The sequence below is a fragment of the Trifolium pratense genome, linkage group LG1, assembly GCF_020283565.1.
Source record: "Trifolium pratense cultivar HEN17-A07 linkage group LG1, ARS_RC_1.1, whole genome shotgun sequence".
NCBI lineage: Eukaryota > Viridiplantae > Streptophyta > Magnoliopsida > Fabales > Fabaceae > Trifolium > Trifolium pratense.
The window spans coordinates 28,990,003-29,008,050 of NC_060059.1; the positions used below are offsets into that span (position 1 = coordinate 28,990,003).

Genomic DNA, 18,048 nt, shown 5'->3' on the forward strand with positions numbered 1-18,048 from the left:
AACAAGTAACTTGTTCTTACCCATATGAACCTTATTCATGGGATCTCCAATCACAAAGGTTGGGTTCCTATCACTTGTTGATTTCAAATGGCTAAAGTCCAATTCCTCTCGATGTGTCACAAAATTATTTCTTCCCAGGGGCTTTTCAAGTACGTACTTTACACAAGTGATGAAGACATAATTTTCTTTCATCAAGTAATATTGACTAAGACGTCTCTAAGTCAATTAATCTCATATTTTATCGAAGTCTATAATAATAAACTTGTTCTTCACAATAAATTCACTTATCGATTTTATTCTCATCGGCTCTTATATCCGATTAACATCATTGTATTATTTTAATACAATGGCTCATCACTTTCTCATATGTTATCAAACTGACTTTCATCATATATAATTCACCAGGTCTACTTGAAAGACTATCAAGCGACATCACCCACACATTTGGTAATATAGGTGAATTTTTTTTTATTTAGGTCTACTTGAATGATTCAAGTGACAGTGTCCCCACAATAAGGACAATTTATAATTCCGCACACTGAGATATATTTTCTCATAAACAAATTTCACTAAACATCATTGTATTATTTTAATACAATGGATAATTCACAATATATTAAACATCATTGTATTATTTCAATACAATGGATAATTCACAATATACCATATTATAATTAATGGTTTCTCAAAATATTTAATGAATCACAATCATGTTCAGGTCTACTTAGAATATTTCTAAGCGGCAACATCTCTATCACAATGTATGTGTCACCAAAATTTTCTCAATTTTATTGTCGATAATATAATAATTAAGTAATAAGAATTTTCCACAATAAAAAAATGTCTCAATCCATGACACACCAAAATAAATTCTCACAATATTATGCATACACATAAAATATGCCCCCACAAATTATAAAATATATTTATTCAGATTTTCTCATATGGAAATTACTATTCAAACCATAGTATAGTATTTATACGGTACTATAGAAACATAATCATAATCTCAGTAATATAATAAGTCATATCAACAATCAAAGAAAATTAATCCACAAAATTAGAACAAAATATATCTTCAAATTTCACATATGTTATCACATATAAACACAAATTTCAATTTCAACTCACGGCTTAGTTTCATAATCTCAGTAATATGAACAACTCATTTCAAAGACCAGAAAATAGAAACTAATAAATCTCTATCTTAGCATAAGAATTAATTTCACAGCACAATAAACAATATACTGATCCAAGTAAAATAAAACTGGTTTTGAAGTTATACCGAAAGAAACAAAGCATTTGGACATGTACAAATTCCAATTTAGAATTGAGTGTATAATTTCAAAACTATCATATCATTCATTCACATGGATGTATATATACGGACAATCATATATAACTCTCTAAAACATTGTGAAAACATTAAGCTTGATTAACTAATGATACTTACTTGGCTTTTCCAGCGGTCATACATATCGGGTTTGCACATATCATCAGCGCGTTTCTTCCGCTCATTAATCGGGATTCCAACTCACCGAGAGTAAATTTTGCGCTGGACGAAGTATATAAGGTATAGCTTTCGTTGACTTATTCACCATTTCTCAGTACACATCAATTTCTCTATAGTTTTCAGATTGAGATAACAAGATAAATCCTGCCAAAGGGCATTATATATAAATCCTTAAGATTGTTGTAAAAAATTGGACCTAATCACAATAATAAACCACGTATATTTATATAAGTAATTAATCAAATAATGAATAACATAAAAATAAGAATAAACATTGTAGAAACTTATCTTTATTGATTTCGTCAACCACCAGCCATGAACTTTCAAAACCATGAATGATCTGCAAAATAGTGAACCATCGAACAATACCTGAGGCGTGCTGATCGCACTGTCCTTAAGGATTTATCCGCCTCATAAGCGCAAATCCCCCAGGATTCAACAGGTCCTTCCCGGATATGAATCATATCCGAGGTGACAGAACTAGCAAGACATTATTGACACCGGTTATGTAATCTAGGAAGATAACTCAATTATATGTGAAAAAGAAGAAGTTTTCTTAAGAGTATTTCTCTAATCACTTATATTTTACTCACATCTCATTCTCATAATTTATCCTCTCACGTACCACCATCATCTTATGTTATTTTACCTAATATACTCATGTTCTAATTAATAGTACCAAGCATAACTTCCAATCCTAGTAATTAGGATTAAAAACCAAGTAAATAGGAATTAAGACAAAAACGTGTATTATATGACTTGGTAAAAAATTAATTAATTTAATCATTATACAATAATTAACTTTAAAATAAATTTATTCTATAAAATATCCAACAAAAAATAGTAAAAGAATAATTAATAGAGTGAAAATTTGAGCCATATTTTTTGACTTTAAATGTAATAAACCAAAACTATTTTAGACAATTTATAAGTATAGATTTCTTGCTTCGTGAACTTAAAAAGTAAAGAGTTTTTAACATTTGAGAGTAGCAAGAAACAAATAATAAATTGGAATAATTGTTAATTGTCTCTATAAGACAGAGTAATGTGTTGTGTTTAACTCTTAGTTCCACCGATTGATTCACATCTTTTTTTTTTTTTTTAAGCAAATTCGATTGGCCAGTTGTATTTCAATTAAAATAATGCTCATAAGAAACAAATAATAAATTGGAATTTTTGACATATGGTAGAGGTAATGGGAGAGTTTTTTTTTTTCTTTTCTGAACGGCAGGTAATGGGAGATATATTAATTAGTTCAGAGTATAAAGAGTGCTAATTAGGGTTGGGAATAGGTCAAGCCATACTTTGATAGGCCTGAGCCTGATCTTAGATTTTTCTTCAAGTCTAAGTCTGGCCTACGGCCTATCAAATGCAATTTTTTTTTGCTTGGCTTGAGTCTGTTTAAAGTCTGATCTGACATTATAGCCTGTTTAAAAGTCCGTATTACATAAATACCTTTATATAGTCTTTTTAAATAGGGTAAACAGACCTTAAAACCTATTTCTCATATAAATTTTTATAATTTCTACAACACTAAGAAAAAGCTAATAAAGTGATTAGCACAAGAATAAAAAGCTAATAAAATAACAAATACGATTACGACAAAGTTTATTAAGTATGCTATAATACAATTATTATATAAATAATAATATTATATAAATAATAATTATTAAATATAAACAGTCCGACCTACCAGGCTATGTAGGCTTTTTTAAAAGCATGAGCCTGACCTATTTATGTAAATAGGCTCTTTTCAAAGCCTGAGCCTAACATTTTTAATAAACAGGTCAGACCATGCTTAAACAGGCCAGACCGAAGGCGCCTGTAGGCCGCCTGACCTATTCCCAACCTTAGTGGTAATGCACTTTCTTGCTAAGATATCGAAATGAATTGGAATAAGGTGTCATTCGCGCAAAGCTTCTAATTTTCTTGGTAAAGAAATACAATAATTTTTAGAAGAAAAATGGTGTCACGCACTTATCCTTATTAAGTGTTTTTATTAATTTCATGCAAGAATAACGTTGTTAACACACCAAATAAGTGTTTAAAGAATAAAGTAAAACTCTACAATGGTAGATAAACAGTGTAGTAACATAGTGATGTCATTTTATAGAGTTGTGAAATTTCAAAATGATTTTACGCCGCAACAACTGTATTGTGTATCGCAAAAACCACAATGACGACAATCGCAACAACCGCAATCATTACCGCATCCGTGACTGTAACCGCAATTTAAAACTTACTGTAAAAGACAAAGTGACCATGATAGAAGGATAAAGAAAAAATATTGAATATTATAGACCGACTTGGATCAGATAAGCGAAGAGTAATTTTTATGCAGATAAACCAAGAGTATAGAAGTGAATAATTATTAATTCGTATAGAAGTGAATTGATAAGCCAAGAGTATAGAAGTGAATTATTAATTCGTATAGAAGTGAATTGATAAGCCAAAAGTAGTTTTTATGCAGATAATTATAGAAGTGAATCTGTTGAAATATGATGCACATTTCTAGATATTTCTAGAATACATTAGTAGTTTATAGAATAACTTAGCATTGGTGCACATGCTAGAATTTTCTAGAACTAGAACACTTTAGAAGTTGATCATAGAATAGATCAATACCATATATGTATTAAGAAAATGTCATGAAAATTCTAGAATGTAGTATCTAGAATATACCACTCATACCTATAAATAGGTAAACTATGTACAATTGTATTGAAGCCTTTGGAATCCAATATCAATAACATTAAGACTTAAATATACTACTCTCCTCCTACAATAAGTTGACTACTACTGTGTTACATCTTGTTCCAATATTAGCTTTCACACTACTTGTTACTATCTTCCAACTATCAACTAAAATCTTCTACTCTATGAAACTATTTCCTAACTATCACTACTACCTCAACTACTAACAGTGGTATCAGAGCTGCGTTCGGTCATTTACTGGGCGTAGCAAACTATTTTTTCTTGCCACCAACTATTTGTTTAAACTAGAAAACAGGATCTATGACTCAAACACAAAAGGAGTACAGGTAGCCACACGGCTCGACTCTGTTTGAGTTCAAACCCAAAACTAAAAATGAGATAGAGGAGTTCAAGTAGCCTAACAGCTCGACCCTCTTAAGTTCATGTCCAACTAATGTCAATCCTTTGGCAAATAAAGCTCGAGTTCAGATAGAGCACAAGCACAGATGATAAATACAAATGGAGACTTGTTGCCTCTGAGGCTCAACTTGAGTACAAAGCCGGGAAGACAAATGCAACCACTAAAGCAAGAATGAGTCCCTGTCCAAATTCTACTACAAGTGTGACAAGGAGACTCAAGCAATTTAGAAGCAACAAGAGTGGTCCTTGTTAAATGTCTTAACAAGACAAACAAGGAAGATCACAAGCGCAACTAAGGAGCAAGAATATTGGTGCTCGTCAAAAGTCTTTAACAAGACTAACAAAGAGTTGTGGCAAGAGGTGTGACAAAATTGAATCATGAAGGAGGTAAGAGAAGATAATTTAATAAATTCAAATTTGAGCAACTACAAACTATGCATGGAGTTTCCGAAATATGCATCAAGGAGGAGTGTTGAAATATGATGCACATTTCTAGATATTTCTAGAATACATTAGTAGTTTATAGAATAACTTAGTCATAAAAAGAATTCATGTTGTAATGTTGTTGTTTTATTATAAATCTTATAGTATTATTTTGAATGAAGGTAACAAAGGTTGTATAATACAATAATTTATTTTTGAGATTGTCAAAGAAATTAAAACATTAGAATATAAATCAAATTAATTGTATGCGAGATATTATAACGTACAAATAAATTATTCATGAGCTTAGCTCAGTTGGTAGGAATATTACATATATTATATGGGAACCGGGGTTTGAACTCCAATCAATCCACTTATTCACCTTTAAGGTGGAATTTCAAGACAATAAACTAGTAGACCAAAAACCATTATATGATTATTAATACAATATAATTATATAAATATTTTTCAGATTACTCAAGTGGAATCCAAAAGTGGTGTGCACTGACAAAGCAAATTTTTGCAAATGGCAATCATAGGAAAGATACACATAGTCGTTGGACAATCGCCGGGTCTTTTGCATTCATCTGGGAATTGAAACAATAATAAAGAAATGTTACCAAAGAAAATGAATTTTTTATTTTTTTTTGAAGCATGAAAATGAAATGTTTTGTAAAACATAAGAGGTAAATAATGTCAAGAATTACTTACGTCCATTGGTTACCACAAGAAAAAGAGAAAGAATAATTAATATAGTAAAAATATTAGCCATATTTTTTCTACTTTGCATCTAATAAATGAAAACATGTTTAAACAATTTATAAGTATAATTTTTTTGCTTGTTAACTTCAAGTAAAGAGTTTTTAAATAATTTTGTTGCTTATTGAAAAAAAAAACTACAGAGTTTTTAAAAGTTAGGATTTTTTTAAAAAAAAAACCATTACTAAATTAATTAGAGTTATTGTTAATTGTTTCTAAGATAGATTAATGTGTTGTTTTTGACCTTTAACTCACTCGATTGATGACTTCCTCTTTTTTTAAACAAACTCGATTGACCATTAACCTTTAGTAAATATCTCAATTAAAATTCTTGATAATCTTCAAAGTTTTATTAGATTTTTTTATTTATTTTATATTAGCTTTTGAATTTTGATGACAGACAAGGGAAATGTTCAAATTATATTATATATATATATATAAATCCTAGATAGTTGTGAAATTGTCTATCTAAACCCTAATCCACAAACCAATGAAAACCTTTTATTTAGCTACATTATCCACTTACATCCATTTAATGTGTGGTACTATTTATAATTATTATTATTATTATTATTATTATTATTATTATTATTATTATTATTATTATTATTATTATTATTATTATTGTTGTTGTTGTTGTTGTTGTTGTTTTGAGTTATTATTCATTTTAAATTTTTTTGTTCATTTTATTATTTTGTGTATTTTTATTTTTTTTATAAAAAAATAATGTTTTTGCTAATAATCTTTTGTCCAATCTTTGTAAATATAAGGAGTTGGTCGATTGTCAGGACTACTTTCTAATGTTAGTAAAAAAAATAGATAAAATAAAATTTACTAATGGTTGTTATGCCCTGTGTGATTTTTTTCATATTCGATATTTGAGTATGAGTTAAGTTGGTTTATCTTTGCTCCAATAAGTTTCAAATTAATATAAATGTCAAATTCGATAATACAGTAGTTTTTTTGTAAGAGATAATGAAGTAGTTTATCCAACTCAGAATCCTTCAATGAGATTTATAATATAAAAAAGGGTAAATGATCATTTACCCCCCTGCAAAATAAGCAAATTTTCGTTTACCCCCCTATGCAGATTTTTTTTCTGTTTACCCCCCTGCAAAAAATAGATTCCCTCATTTTGCCCCCTAGGTGTACAGCAGGACATGTGACTGTGCAAATCTGCTGACGTGGCTTGTACACATGGAAAAAATCATTTATATTTATTTTTTAAATTCCATGTCACATAATTTATTTTTTTAAAAAAAAATCCTACAAAAAAAAAACGAATTTTTTTTCCCAAAATTTAAAATAAAATATATATATATAAATCCTAGATAGTTGTGAAATTGTCTATCTAAACCCTAATCTACAAACCAATGAAAACCTTTTATTTAGCCACATTATCCACTTACATCCATTTAATGTGTGGTACTATTTATAATTATTATTATTATTATTATTATTATTATTATTATTATTATTATTATTATTATTATTATTATTATTATTATTATTATTATTATTATTATTATTATTGTTGTTGTTGTTGTTGTTGTTGTTTTGAGTTATTATTCATTTTAAATTTTTTTGTTCATTTTATTATTTTGTGTATTTTTATTTTTTTTATAAAAAAATAATGTTTTTGCTAATAATCTTTTGTCCAATCTTTGTAAATATAAGGAGTTGGTCGATTGTCAGGACTACTTTCTAATGTTAGTAAAAAAAATAGATAAAATAAAATTTACTAATGGTTGTTATGCCCTGTGTGATTTTTTTCATATTCGATATTTGAGTATGAGTTAAGTTGGTTTATCTTTGCTCCAATAAGTTTCAAATTAATATAAATGTCAAATTCGATAATACAGTAGTTTTTTTGTAAGAGATAATGAAGTAGTTTATCCAACTCAGAATCCTTCAATGAGATTTATAATATAAAAAAGGGTAAATGATCATTTACCCCCCTGCAAAATAAGCAAATTTTCGTTTACCCCCCTATGCAGATTTTTTTTCTGTTTATCCCCCTGCAAAAAATAGATTCCCTCATTTTGCCCCCTAGGTGTACAGCAGGACATGTGACTGTGCAAATCTGCTGACGTGGCTTGTACACGTGGAAAAAATCATTTATATTTATTTTTTAAATTCCATGTCACATAATTTATTTTTTTAAAAAAAAATCCTACAAAAAAAAAACGAATTTTTTTTTCCCAAAATTTAAAATAAAATTTCCTACAAATAATTTTTTTCCTACAAAATAAAAAAAAATAAAAGATTTCGTACAAAAATAACTTTTTTTGCATAAATAAAAAATTAAATTTTCTTATTTTGTCCCCAAAATAAAGAATTTAACGATTTATTTTCAAATATCTTTTAATTAAAAAAAATAGAATCTTTATTTTTGTCTGCGTAATTTAGTGCTGCAGATATAGTACAAGCTAAGGTTGCTGCACAATTTAATATCACATAAGAATTGAAGCATAATTTTGCTTAATTTTTTTTGCTGCATAATTTAATATCACATATAATTTTGGTAGAAGAGGAAAACACAAATAAAACTTCTTCTTCTATTTTTTTTTTAATTCAAAGAGATTAACAAAAAAAATAAAGTTTTGTTTTTAAAAATTAAAGATTATGTTTTTTTTTTTAATTTAAAGAGATTTGAAAATAAATCTTTAAAATATTTAATTTGGAAATAAACTTTATTTCGGAGTAAATCTTTATTTTGGGAGTAAAATAAGAAAATTTGTTTTTTTATTTTGGGAGGAATTTTTTTTTTTAAATTCGTTTGTAGGAAAACAAATATAATTTTTAAAATTTTGTAGGAAAAAAAATTATTTGTAGGAATTTTTTTTTAATTTTGGGAAAAGAAAATTGGTTTTTTTATTTTGTAGGAAAAAAAATTTATTTTTTATAAAAAAAAATATCTGATGTGGAATTTTTTAAAAAAATATAAATGATTTTTTCCATGTGTACAAGTCACGTCAGCAGATTTGCACAGTCACATGTCCTGCTGTACAGCCAGGGGGCAAAATGAGAGAATTTATTTTTTACAGGGGGGTAAACAGAAAAAAAATATGCACAGGGGGGTAAACGAAAATTTGCTTATTTTGCAGGGGGTAAATGATCATTTACCCTATAAAAAAAAACTTATGTTTCAACATCGATTGCTTTCCATGGTCAATGATATGTTGTCATTTCCATAGTTATTTTGAAGAATTGATTAAAGATATTGCTAATCAATGTTAATGAAGAAGATACCAAAGTAACTTCAAATGTCATGTATAAATAAGTTTTTTAAATGTATAAACATCTATATATATTCCTAGTTAGTTGTGCAACCACTAATCTAACCACAGTGTATGAGTATGACCACAAACCGTTTTCATAGTGACTTGGCAATTTATGGATTATCAACTTATTTTGGTAGATGCAATAGGATCCATTATAATCTTTTTGAAATGTATAAACACATCTTTAATATCTATCTTATATTTACATCACTTATTATTATTATTATTATTATTATTATTATTATTATTATTATTATTATTATTATTATTATTATTATTATTATTATTATTATTATTATTTTGTTTTTGTTGATGTTATTATTATAATTTTCATAATACATATTGTTTCAATTTATAAGAATGATTTTTCAACATTATAATATAAAATACTGCATAATACCCGTGCATCGCACGGGTGTGGGACTAGTAAACTATTGGCCTACGAGGTTCTGTGTTCAATATTGTACAACTTTTATGTTGTTTGAATCTCATTCATAATAATAATCTTGTTTTTAATGGTAAATATGATATATATACCAAATGTATGAAACAGGTATATTTTTAGAATAAGACGAAAGTGCTACAGTGCGTCGCAGCGGGGTATACAGTAGGAAATGGTTTTAAGAAGAAAGTATAAGGTTTTATTTCTCTGATAAATGTATGAAACAGGTATATTTTTAGAATAAGACGAAAGTGCTACAGTGCGTCGCAGCGGGGTATACAGTAGGAAATGGTTTTAAGAAGAAAGTATAAGGTTTTATTTCTCTGATAAGTTCTTTTACAAAGTGATTACAATAGAAAGTGGTGCCTAAGATGAGAAACAAATTCCCTTTTTATAGGGAAATATGGAACACTATTTGTTCCGGTAAAAGGTGCTTCTTACCTAAAGCAACCAGTAAATAAAAACGACAAAATTAATAATACAAGCATACGACAAAAGTTAATAATGTCGGGTACACTGAGGGCCCCATCGACACGATTATTAACTTTGAAATAGAAAAAGAAAATTACAACATAAAACAAACAACTTTTTTTTAAAGTGGTGTAATTTGCCGGCAGCATCATTTGCTTCCTTGAAATGAATTTTTCTTAACGGGAGAAAATTAACCACGTGTCCTCTTCCCTTGAGCCACGCCTTCTATGAGACTGTCCCAGAAATCTTCTGGAGTGGGAGATTGAGATTCTCCTGCTAGGATGTCCATTGAACCCTGAGAAGATGTCGACATTGTATCTTCTTTGCATGAAGGAAATGTCTTCAAAAACTGTGATTTCATATGATCAAGAGTCCTGATCATAATCTCGTCTTCAGATTCATTGGGATATTTCTTTTGGAAATAGCTTTTCATCTGATCTAGAGAGAATTGAGTAGCCTCTTGACCACCTTTCTTGGATTTATCTTCCTGAATTGATTTATTAATACTGCTAGCAATATTTTGAATATCTTCTGGGGACATTTTATTCCACCATTTAAAGAAAAAGTTTCTTTCTAGGATCGGAATATTAAACCGATCTTTTGAAATCTTCAAAGACCACCTCCAAATCCATGGAACACTACTGCAGAAAGGGGATTCCACTACTGGCCAAATGGACTTTCCACTACTGGCCGTGGCCGTAGTGAATGCTGGCGTCGTTGTAAGTCCAGACTTTCCACGTCGGGTCTTTTAATACCCGTCGTGGTATCCTAATTTCTTCTTTAATTATTATTTAAAATTATGTAGATTCCACGTCGGTTTTTCCAATTACCCGTAGTGGTATGTACGGGATTCCACGTCGGTTATAATGAATACCCGTAGTGGTATGTATGGTTTCAAATTTTTTTAATATAAATCATGGGGATTCCACTACGGTTTTAATGTATACCAGTAGTGGTATGTATGTTTTTCACGACTGTTAAACTGAATATCAGTAGTGGTATGTTTGATATTTTTTTTTTTTTTTTCGTTTTTTGCTTCCTGTACAATTTTTAGGCATCACAAACAGACCATATGTATTGGTACCTCTTTTTATCCACTACAGACCACTATGTGAATACTCTATCAGGGCTTAAATTAAATACAGCCAAAACCATTCAACAAGTTCAATCATGTAATATAATTTATAGTATAAATTTTTATGCCATACAATTTTTTTTTATTGCTATTAAACTATAATGCTACTGCTATACAAGTTCAATCATGTAATACTACAAACTATAATTTTGCTGCTATACAATTTTTTTTTGAAACCTCACCATAGTTTTGTTGAAACCACACCCACAGGTATATAGTTTTGTTGTAATTAACTTAATCCATTCCTTTGGCTAAACGATCGTGCTCATATAACTTTATTAACATCATTTAGATAAATGATCCTTAGTTTGTTTTATGATTCTATGCCTAAAAGATATTTCCATTGAAATGTAAGGTCCTTTTTAATGCATATATATAAAGGACCATGCCTGAGGTGTGCCGACAAGTGGAACCATTATCTCAGGATGAACTGCAATACCATCTTTACTCGCTGAAACAGCAGCTTGGAAAATTGCGCGAGCCTGCATCTCGGTCAATTCTGGATATGATATTCCCAACCTATTCACATAATTTCAAATTGTTAATTGTTATTTTGCAAATATGGATAGTTATTTGGTATGTGCAAGCATCATAAGAAGAGGACAAACCTGCAGCCGCGAAAACCAAGCATGGGATTAACTTCTGAGAGTTTTTCTATCCTAGAGGATATTTCTTCTTTTTTCATGTCTGTCAAAGAAGTTAGTTCACTGGAAATTTGCTCCAAGTTACCTTTAGGAAGAAATTCATGAAGTGGAGGATCTAACAATCGGATTGTAACTGGGAGACCGTCCATTGCACGAAAAATTCCTTCAAAATCTGATCTTTGATAAGGTAACAACAAATCAAGCGCAGCTTTCCTTTGTTCTAGGGTAACAGCCATGATCATCATTCTTACAGCCTTTAACCTCTCATCTGAAGCAAAAAACTAAAACACAACAAAACATGCACAAAATCATAATTTGTACTACCCTGTGTTAAAATCATAAAAAATGACGATTTCAAGCATCGCAAGGATAACTTTTATCTTATGCTATACAGGAGTTGAATATTATTTGTACCATGTGTTCTGTCCTGCAAAGTCCAATCCCTTGTGCACCATTTCGTCTAGCTTTTATTGCGTCTTCAGGTGTGTCAGCATTTGCCAAAACCTGATAGATAACAATGATATGAGTGAAATTACCTAACAAGAATTAGTCATTAGATGTTTTGATTTGACTCAAGACTTGTGCAGCTAATAAAGAATAGCACCTTCAGTTTCCTTATTTCATCAGCCCAAGACATGAAAGTTTCCATATCATCAGTTAGAGATGGTGGAGAAAGTGCCTGCTTTTCCAATATCATTAAAGCTCTCTACAAACTAGATAATACAAGGGACTCCTGTTTTCAATCCAACAGCCATATTAGCAGCCCAGTTTATGTATGCATGACCAGCAGCTCCCGTTGCCCTACTCTCTGGTCCGTATTCGTTCTCAATCTAGATAATACAAGAGTGTAGCAAAAAAGGAAAAGGACAAGACTTCATCTTAAAGCAGTAGTTTATTGGTATGAAATGTGAATACACTTAAGCTCCATCTACTCCTAGTTTTTTCAGCATTTTCTTCGATTATGCACACATTGAAAAAGAACCGCATACCTGAGAAAAAATGATTGGACCACCCTGAGATTGAAACAACTTTTCATTCTTCATCATTTGAACAATCTTCTGAGTAAAACCTTGCATAGCTTCCTAAAATAACCAAAAACAAAATTATATCAATCAGATTATTCAGGACTCAAGACAACAACCAGCATTGATAAACCAGGTCATGAAATCACAGAAAATTTAACCTTGAAAGGCCCATTATCTGTTCTGAAGCTTATGCCAGGAACAAACTTCAACCAAACAGGAATTCCCCTATACCATCAACTTAAATTGTTAATCACAATAAGCTTACATAAAACTAAAAAACAAAAATTGAAGCAGCAACATGTAATGTACCCAAAATTCCACTCAGCACAAACATAAGGTCCAATGCGAAGATTGGCGTAAAGCCCCACTTTTTGCACTGTCTTAATAAACCTTACTAGATCATATCTTCCTTCAAAATTGTACTGCAATGCAACCCATAATCAGAAAAAACAACAAAAATACCAAAAGAATACTTTTTTAAAGGGCTTCATGAGGAATAAGGGTATTATTACATTGTGAGGAGATGGTTCATGAACATCCCAGAAGACATAAGTGTCAATAACATCAAGACCACCATGTTTGGCCTTACGAATTAGATCTTCCCACATCTAAAAATCACACATTTGAAACAAATTACAAAGCAATAAGTTGAACTTAATAATCTTAACATGCTAAATATATTTTACGTTAATTACCTCTCTACAAACTATAATTTCATAAAGCTCAAAAATTAATTACAACTTTTGAAACCTCACCATGATAAACAATAAGGAAAGGCAACTTCCAATACATGTCTTAGCACCATGTGCCTCTGCCTGAACCATGTCAAGAGAAAAAACTAACATTGAGACAATAAGAAAAATAATTAAGGGATGAGCTCTCAAGGCTCGCTCAAATATACTATCTCAATGAAATCATACTAAAATTAAATCTATGATGATAAATTTCATTAAAACATCAAATTTTGAATCTAAACCTAATTACTAAATTTCAAAATCATACTAAAATTTCAAAAACCCTAAAAATTTAACAATAAACAAATGAGAAACTGGACCTGGATTTTGAAGATTGAAGTTGAAGGTTGAAAGAATCCGAGGAGAAGGTTGAATGAAGGTGAAATCAGAGAACGGATCTGAAGCTTGGAGGTGAAATCAGAGAGTGAATTTGAAGGTGAAATTAGAGAACGAAGATGAGTTGAAACGAACTAAGGTGAAAACGAACCTGAATCTGAACGAACGAAGATGAGTGCAGCGGATTTGAAGGATTTTTGAGTGAGAAAGAGGAAGGGAAATAGTTTTAGGGTTTTTAGTGAGAAAGATTTCACGTACGAGAGAATGAGAAGGAAAGGGTATACAGTCTAAGTTAAGGGATTTAACTACCGTTGAAAGGGTATACAGTCTAAGTTAAGGGATTTAACTACCGTTGAAGACCAAATCAGTAGTGAAATCCAATTAAAACAAATTTCAACATAATTACAACATTGCCACCGTGTCTACTTTTCACTACTGATTTAAGAAAATCAGTAGTGAAATCCCTTGTCTATGAACTTTTCACTACTGGTATTCAAATATCAGTAGTGGAATCCTTTGGTCAAATGTGTTTCACTACTGGTATTCACATACCAGTAGTGGAATCTCTTATCCAAAAGTCATTTTTCTACTAGTGGAATTTGGAATTTTATTAAGAATAAAGCTGGACATTGTCCTGTAATTAAATTATCTGAAGTGATTTTTAAAATTAAAGGACTATTATCACACCAAGAATTATAAAGATCTAATAATTCTTTTGGTAAAATTTCTAGAGAAGGACCAAATTTGATCCACCACTCAAAAAACCAATTTGGTATTTCAGAAGCCAAAATATTCGGGTTAATTGAGAAAAACCAAGAATGTTTATTCTTTGGATTCTGGTAATAGAATACTTGCGTAAAGGCTTGGACATAGTCCCAATAATTAAAATATATATATTTTCCTTCAGCTACTTTAATAGCTTTTTCTCCATTTGGGTTAAATCCCCATTCTCTTGGGAGTAAGATCTTATTAATATGGCATTTTGAAAAATTTATAAAATTTTCTGGGTTATTACCTTGATAATAATGGGTTATAGTTACAGATTCTGTAACATTTAATAGAATTTCTAAATTCGGTCTTGATTTTCCAAAAAGACCTGGATATCCCCTTGAATCTAGATACTTTGTTTTTACTGACCAACCATTATTATTGGCTTGGGTTATATCATCATGTTCAACATGCATAATTTTCTCTGTAACAGGATTTTCAAAATATTCTGAAACCTGTTCTGGATTATTAATCATAGTATCCTTATAAGTTATTAACTTATTTTGCTCATTTGAATTTGAAGAAGATGCTTCTTCTTTTCTGGGTGTTTGCTTATTTTTATTATAAGCAATTGTGGTCCAATCCCCTATTAGAGGAATGTTAGATTCTTGCAAAGGCACTATGTCTCTGCTATGTCTTCCTCGGCCACGACCTCTTCCCCCGTAGGGGCCTGACATCTTAGTCGCCCTGCAAAAATTCACGTGTAAGGTAATCAGCTAGAGAATTATTTTCTCCTTTAATGTATTGAATATCAAAATCAAAAGCAGATAATTGGGCTTGCCATCCTGCAAAAATTTGTTTTGCAACTAGATTTTTAACATCCTTTTCAATTATTGACTTAGCTGAACTACAATCAATCCTGAGTAAAAACTTTTGATTTAAAAGGTCACTTTGAAATTTAGAAATGCATTTTATAATGGATAGCATTTCTTTTTTTATAGTTGAATATTTTTTCTGAGTATCATTCCATTTTCCAGAGGTAAATCTAACAAGGACTTCTTTCGAAGTTTCTGGTATAACCTGTTTCAGGATACCTCCATATCCTAAATTGGAGGCATCAGTCTCAACAATCTTAAAATATTTAGGATTAGCTAAGGATAAGCAAGGCAAACATTTAACTTTAGCTTTTATGTTTTTAACTGCCTGGGTATGATTCTCAGTCCAAGGGCCAGGTTTATTTTTAAGCCTGTTATAAAGAATAGCGGTATCCTCTGCTAGATTTTTATAATAGTCTGAAATATAATTCAAACTTCCCAAAAATCTTTGTAATTGGGTTTTATCAATGATAACGTCGGGAAATTTAGAAGCAAATTCAATACTTCTACTAATAGGAACTATTGTTCCTTGATTAATTTCATGTCCTAAAAATCTGACTTTTGTTTGAAAAAGTTTCATTTTGGGTGCAGATAAAACAAGACCATTATGTATAATAATGTTTTTAAATATTTTTAAATGTTTAAAATGCTGATCTAGGGATTTAGAAAAGACTAACACATCATCAATATAAACAATAATAAAATCTGAATAAGGATTAAAAATATCATTCATTATATTCTGGAATTCAGAAGGGGCATTCTTTAATCCAAAAGGAAGGACATTCCATTCATAATGTCCAAAAGGAACGGCAAAAGCTGTTTTATATCTATCAGTTTCATTAATCTGAATTTGCCAATATCCAGACTTCATGTCAAATTTTGAAAATATTAATGAGTCATTTAACCTATCTAATAAGTCTTTCTTATTAGGAATAGGATATCTAATCCATTTTAAAACCTTATTAAGGGGTTTATAATTGATAACAAGTCTAGGAACACCTCGTTCCTTTTCAGCTGCCTTATTCACATAAAAAGCAGTACAACTCCAAGGGGATTTTGAAGTCCTAATTAATTTTTTGTTAAGTAAAGATTCTATTTCATTTTTACATAAACCAAGATATTCTTGATTCATTTGGGCTGGTCTAGCCTTAGTAGGAACCTGACTTTCTTTAAAGTCATCCTCATAGGGTAAAGAAACAACATGTTGTTTTCTATTCCAAAAAGCATTAGGAAGGTCATTACAAACTTCGGTTTGAAATTGACTTTCCAGTTTCCTAATTTGAATTTTAATCTTCTCATCATCAAGTTGATTTTTAATATTGAAAATATTAATTTCTTCTTTAAGGAAACATATTTGTTTTTCTTTTTTCTTTAAAAGTAAATCTCTTACCTCATTAAGCATTCTAGTTTGAGGGTCAGAAATAAAATCAAAAGTAATTTTTCGGTTTTCCAAAATAGTTGTGATGCCCTTTTGATCAATCTTAATTATAGGCATTATCATATGTAAAAAAGGAGTACCCAAAATAATCCTATGGGTTAAATCTTTTACCAAAATAAATGGAGTTGGTAAGCAAATATTATCTTTACAAATATAAGTATTATCAAGTTTGAAATTAACTTGAAGTTTACTTCCACCAGCCTGGGTAAAACTTTGGGTAGTTTTGACAAAATATTTTGTAGGGATAATACCCTCCTGAATACAATTAAGATCTGCTCCACTATCAATAAGGGCTACTTCATCTTTTAAAACAAAGATTTTATTAACTATCAAAGTAATTTTAGTAAACCATTTTTGAGAAGTAACTCTTTGAATAATATTCAAATAGCCTTCAGAGTGATAAGAGGGATTTTTTATTAAATCACTATTATTTATTAGAATATTATTATTTTCTAAAATACTAACCTTATGATTAAGGATATCATTATTATTTTTTATCTGAATAATCTCGGATTTTAACTGATTAACTTCCCTTTTTAAATCTGTTATTGAAACCGGAGTTTCTTTAATATTAACCTGTTGAAATCTAGATAAGACTTCACTGAGCTGGTAGGGAGCTTCACTAATCATGGGAGATTTTTCCCTGGAATTTTCCTTAATCAGAAATTCAATCATTTTCCTTTTCAGATTATTATATGAAATAGACTCTAAGACTTTTAAAGCTTGAACTTGTTCTGAGGTAAGAACATTTAATCCATTCATGTTAACAATGGATTTCCAGTAATCTAACTCATTACATTGACAATTCTTATTGTCTGAATCACTATCTCCAGTGCTTAATTCTTCATTTTCTTCTGACATATAATCAGATTCCTCATTAATTTCTGACATATAATCAGATTCTTCAAACTCATGATCTGAGTTTAGTAATAAAACCTTTTGTAAATGATTCCTAAGATCCTCATCCTCAATATTATTGAGAGCTTTCTTAGTCAAACATTCGTTAGCATAATGGCCAACTTTTCCGCACTTATGACAAGTGATACCTAATTTCTTGGCTTTTCTCTTCCTCTTAGGGTAAGATTTATAAGGTTTGTTGTCTATCTCCTTTTTGTATTTATGCCCTTTTTTTCTAAAAGGTTTAGTA

At 30.0% G+C, this 18,048-nt stretch overlaps 2 protein-coding genes and 1 long non-coding RNA gene across 3 annotated transcripts; all 3 read right to left on the bottom strand.

The window, feature by feature from the left end:
- Positions 1 to 5,283: 5,283 nt before the first annotated feature.
- LOC123883189 lies at positions 5,284 to 5,940 on the bottom strand. The gene is made up of 2 exons (XR_006800199.1): positions 5,762 to 5,940; positions 5,284 to 5,637 (listed from the first exon to the last, which is right to left on the bottom strand). It is a non-coding gene; the product is annotated as an uncharacterized LOC123883189 (long non-coding RNA).
- Positions 5,941 to 11,004: 5,064 nt separating this feature from the next.
- On the bottom strand, positions 11,005 to 12,499 carry LOC123915072 (pyruvate, phosphate dikinase, chloroplastic-like). The gene is made up of 4 exons (XM_045966475.1): positions 12,390 to 12,499; positions 12,200 to 12,289; positions 11,750 to 12,066; positions 11,005 to 11,660 (listed from the first exon to the last, which is right to left on the bottom strand). The coding sequence occupies exons 1-4, from the start codon at positions 12,480 to 12,482 to the stop codon at positions 11,504 to 11,506; spliced, it is 657 nt and encodes a 218-aa protein (XP_045822431.1). The 5' UTR covers positions 12,483 to 12,499; the 3' UTR covers positions 11,005 to 11,503.
- LOC123917833 (beta-galactosidase 5-like) lies at positions 12,499 to 14,102 on the bottom strand. The gene is made up of 8 exons (XM_045970043.1): positions 14,032 to 14,102; positions 13,865 to 13,942; positions 13,566 to 13,625; positions 13,323 to 13,418; positions 13,120 to 13,232; positions 12,969 to 13,035; positions 12,775 to 12,867; positions 12,499 to 12,615 (listed from the first exon to the last, which is right to left on the bottom strand). The coding sequence occupies exons 3-8, from the start codon at positions 13,566 to 13,568 to the stop codon at positions 12,499 to 12,501; spliced, it is 489 nt and encodes a 162-aa protein (XP_045825999.1). The 5' UTR covers positions 13,569 to 13,625; positions 13,865 to 13,942; positions 14,032 to 14,102.
- Between the last annotated feature and the right edge of the window lie 3,946 nt (positions 14,103 to 18,048).

Excerpts from the sequence above, each read along its gene's own strand:
- LOC123915072 (XM_045966475.1), bottom strand. The coding sequence starts at position 12,482 with ATGATATTGGAAAAGCAGGCACTTTCTCCACCATCTCTAACTGATGAT. Across the intron at positions 12,067-12,199 it reads TTTGCAGGACAGAACACATG|TTTTTTGCTTCAGATGAGAG; the intron begins GTACAAATAATA and ends GTTGTGTTTTAG. Across the intron at positions 11,661-11,749 it reads CTTGGTTTTCGCGGCTGCAG|GTTGGGAATATCATATCCAG; the intron begins GTTTGTCCTCTT and ends TTATGTGAATAG.
- LOC123917833 (XM_045970043.1), bottom strand. Across the intron at positions 13,233-13,322 it reads ATGAACCATCTCCTCACAAT|TACAATTTTGAAGGAAGATA; the intron begins GTAATAATACCC and ends GTTGCATTGCAG. Across the intron at positions 12,616-12,774 it reads GTCCAATCATTTTTTCTCAG|ATTGAGAACGAATACGGACC; the intron begins GTATGCGGTTCT and ends TGTATTATCTAG.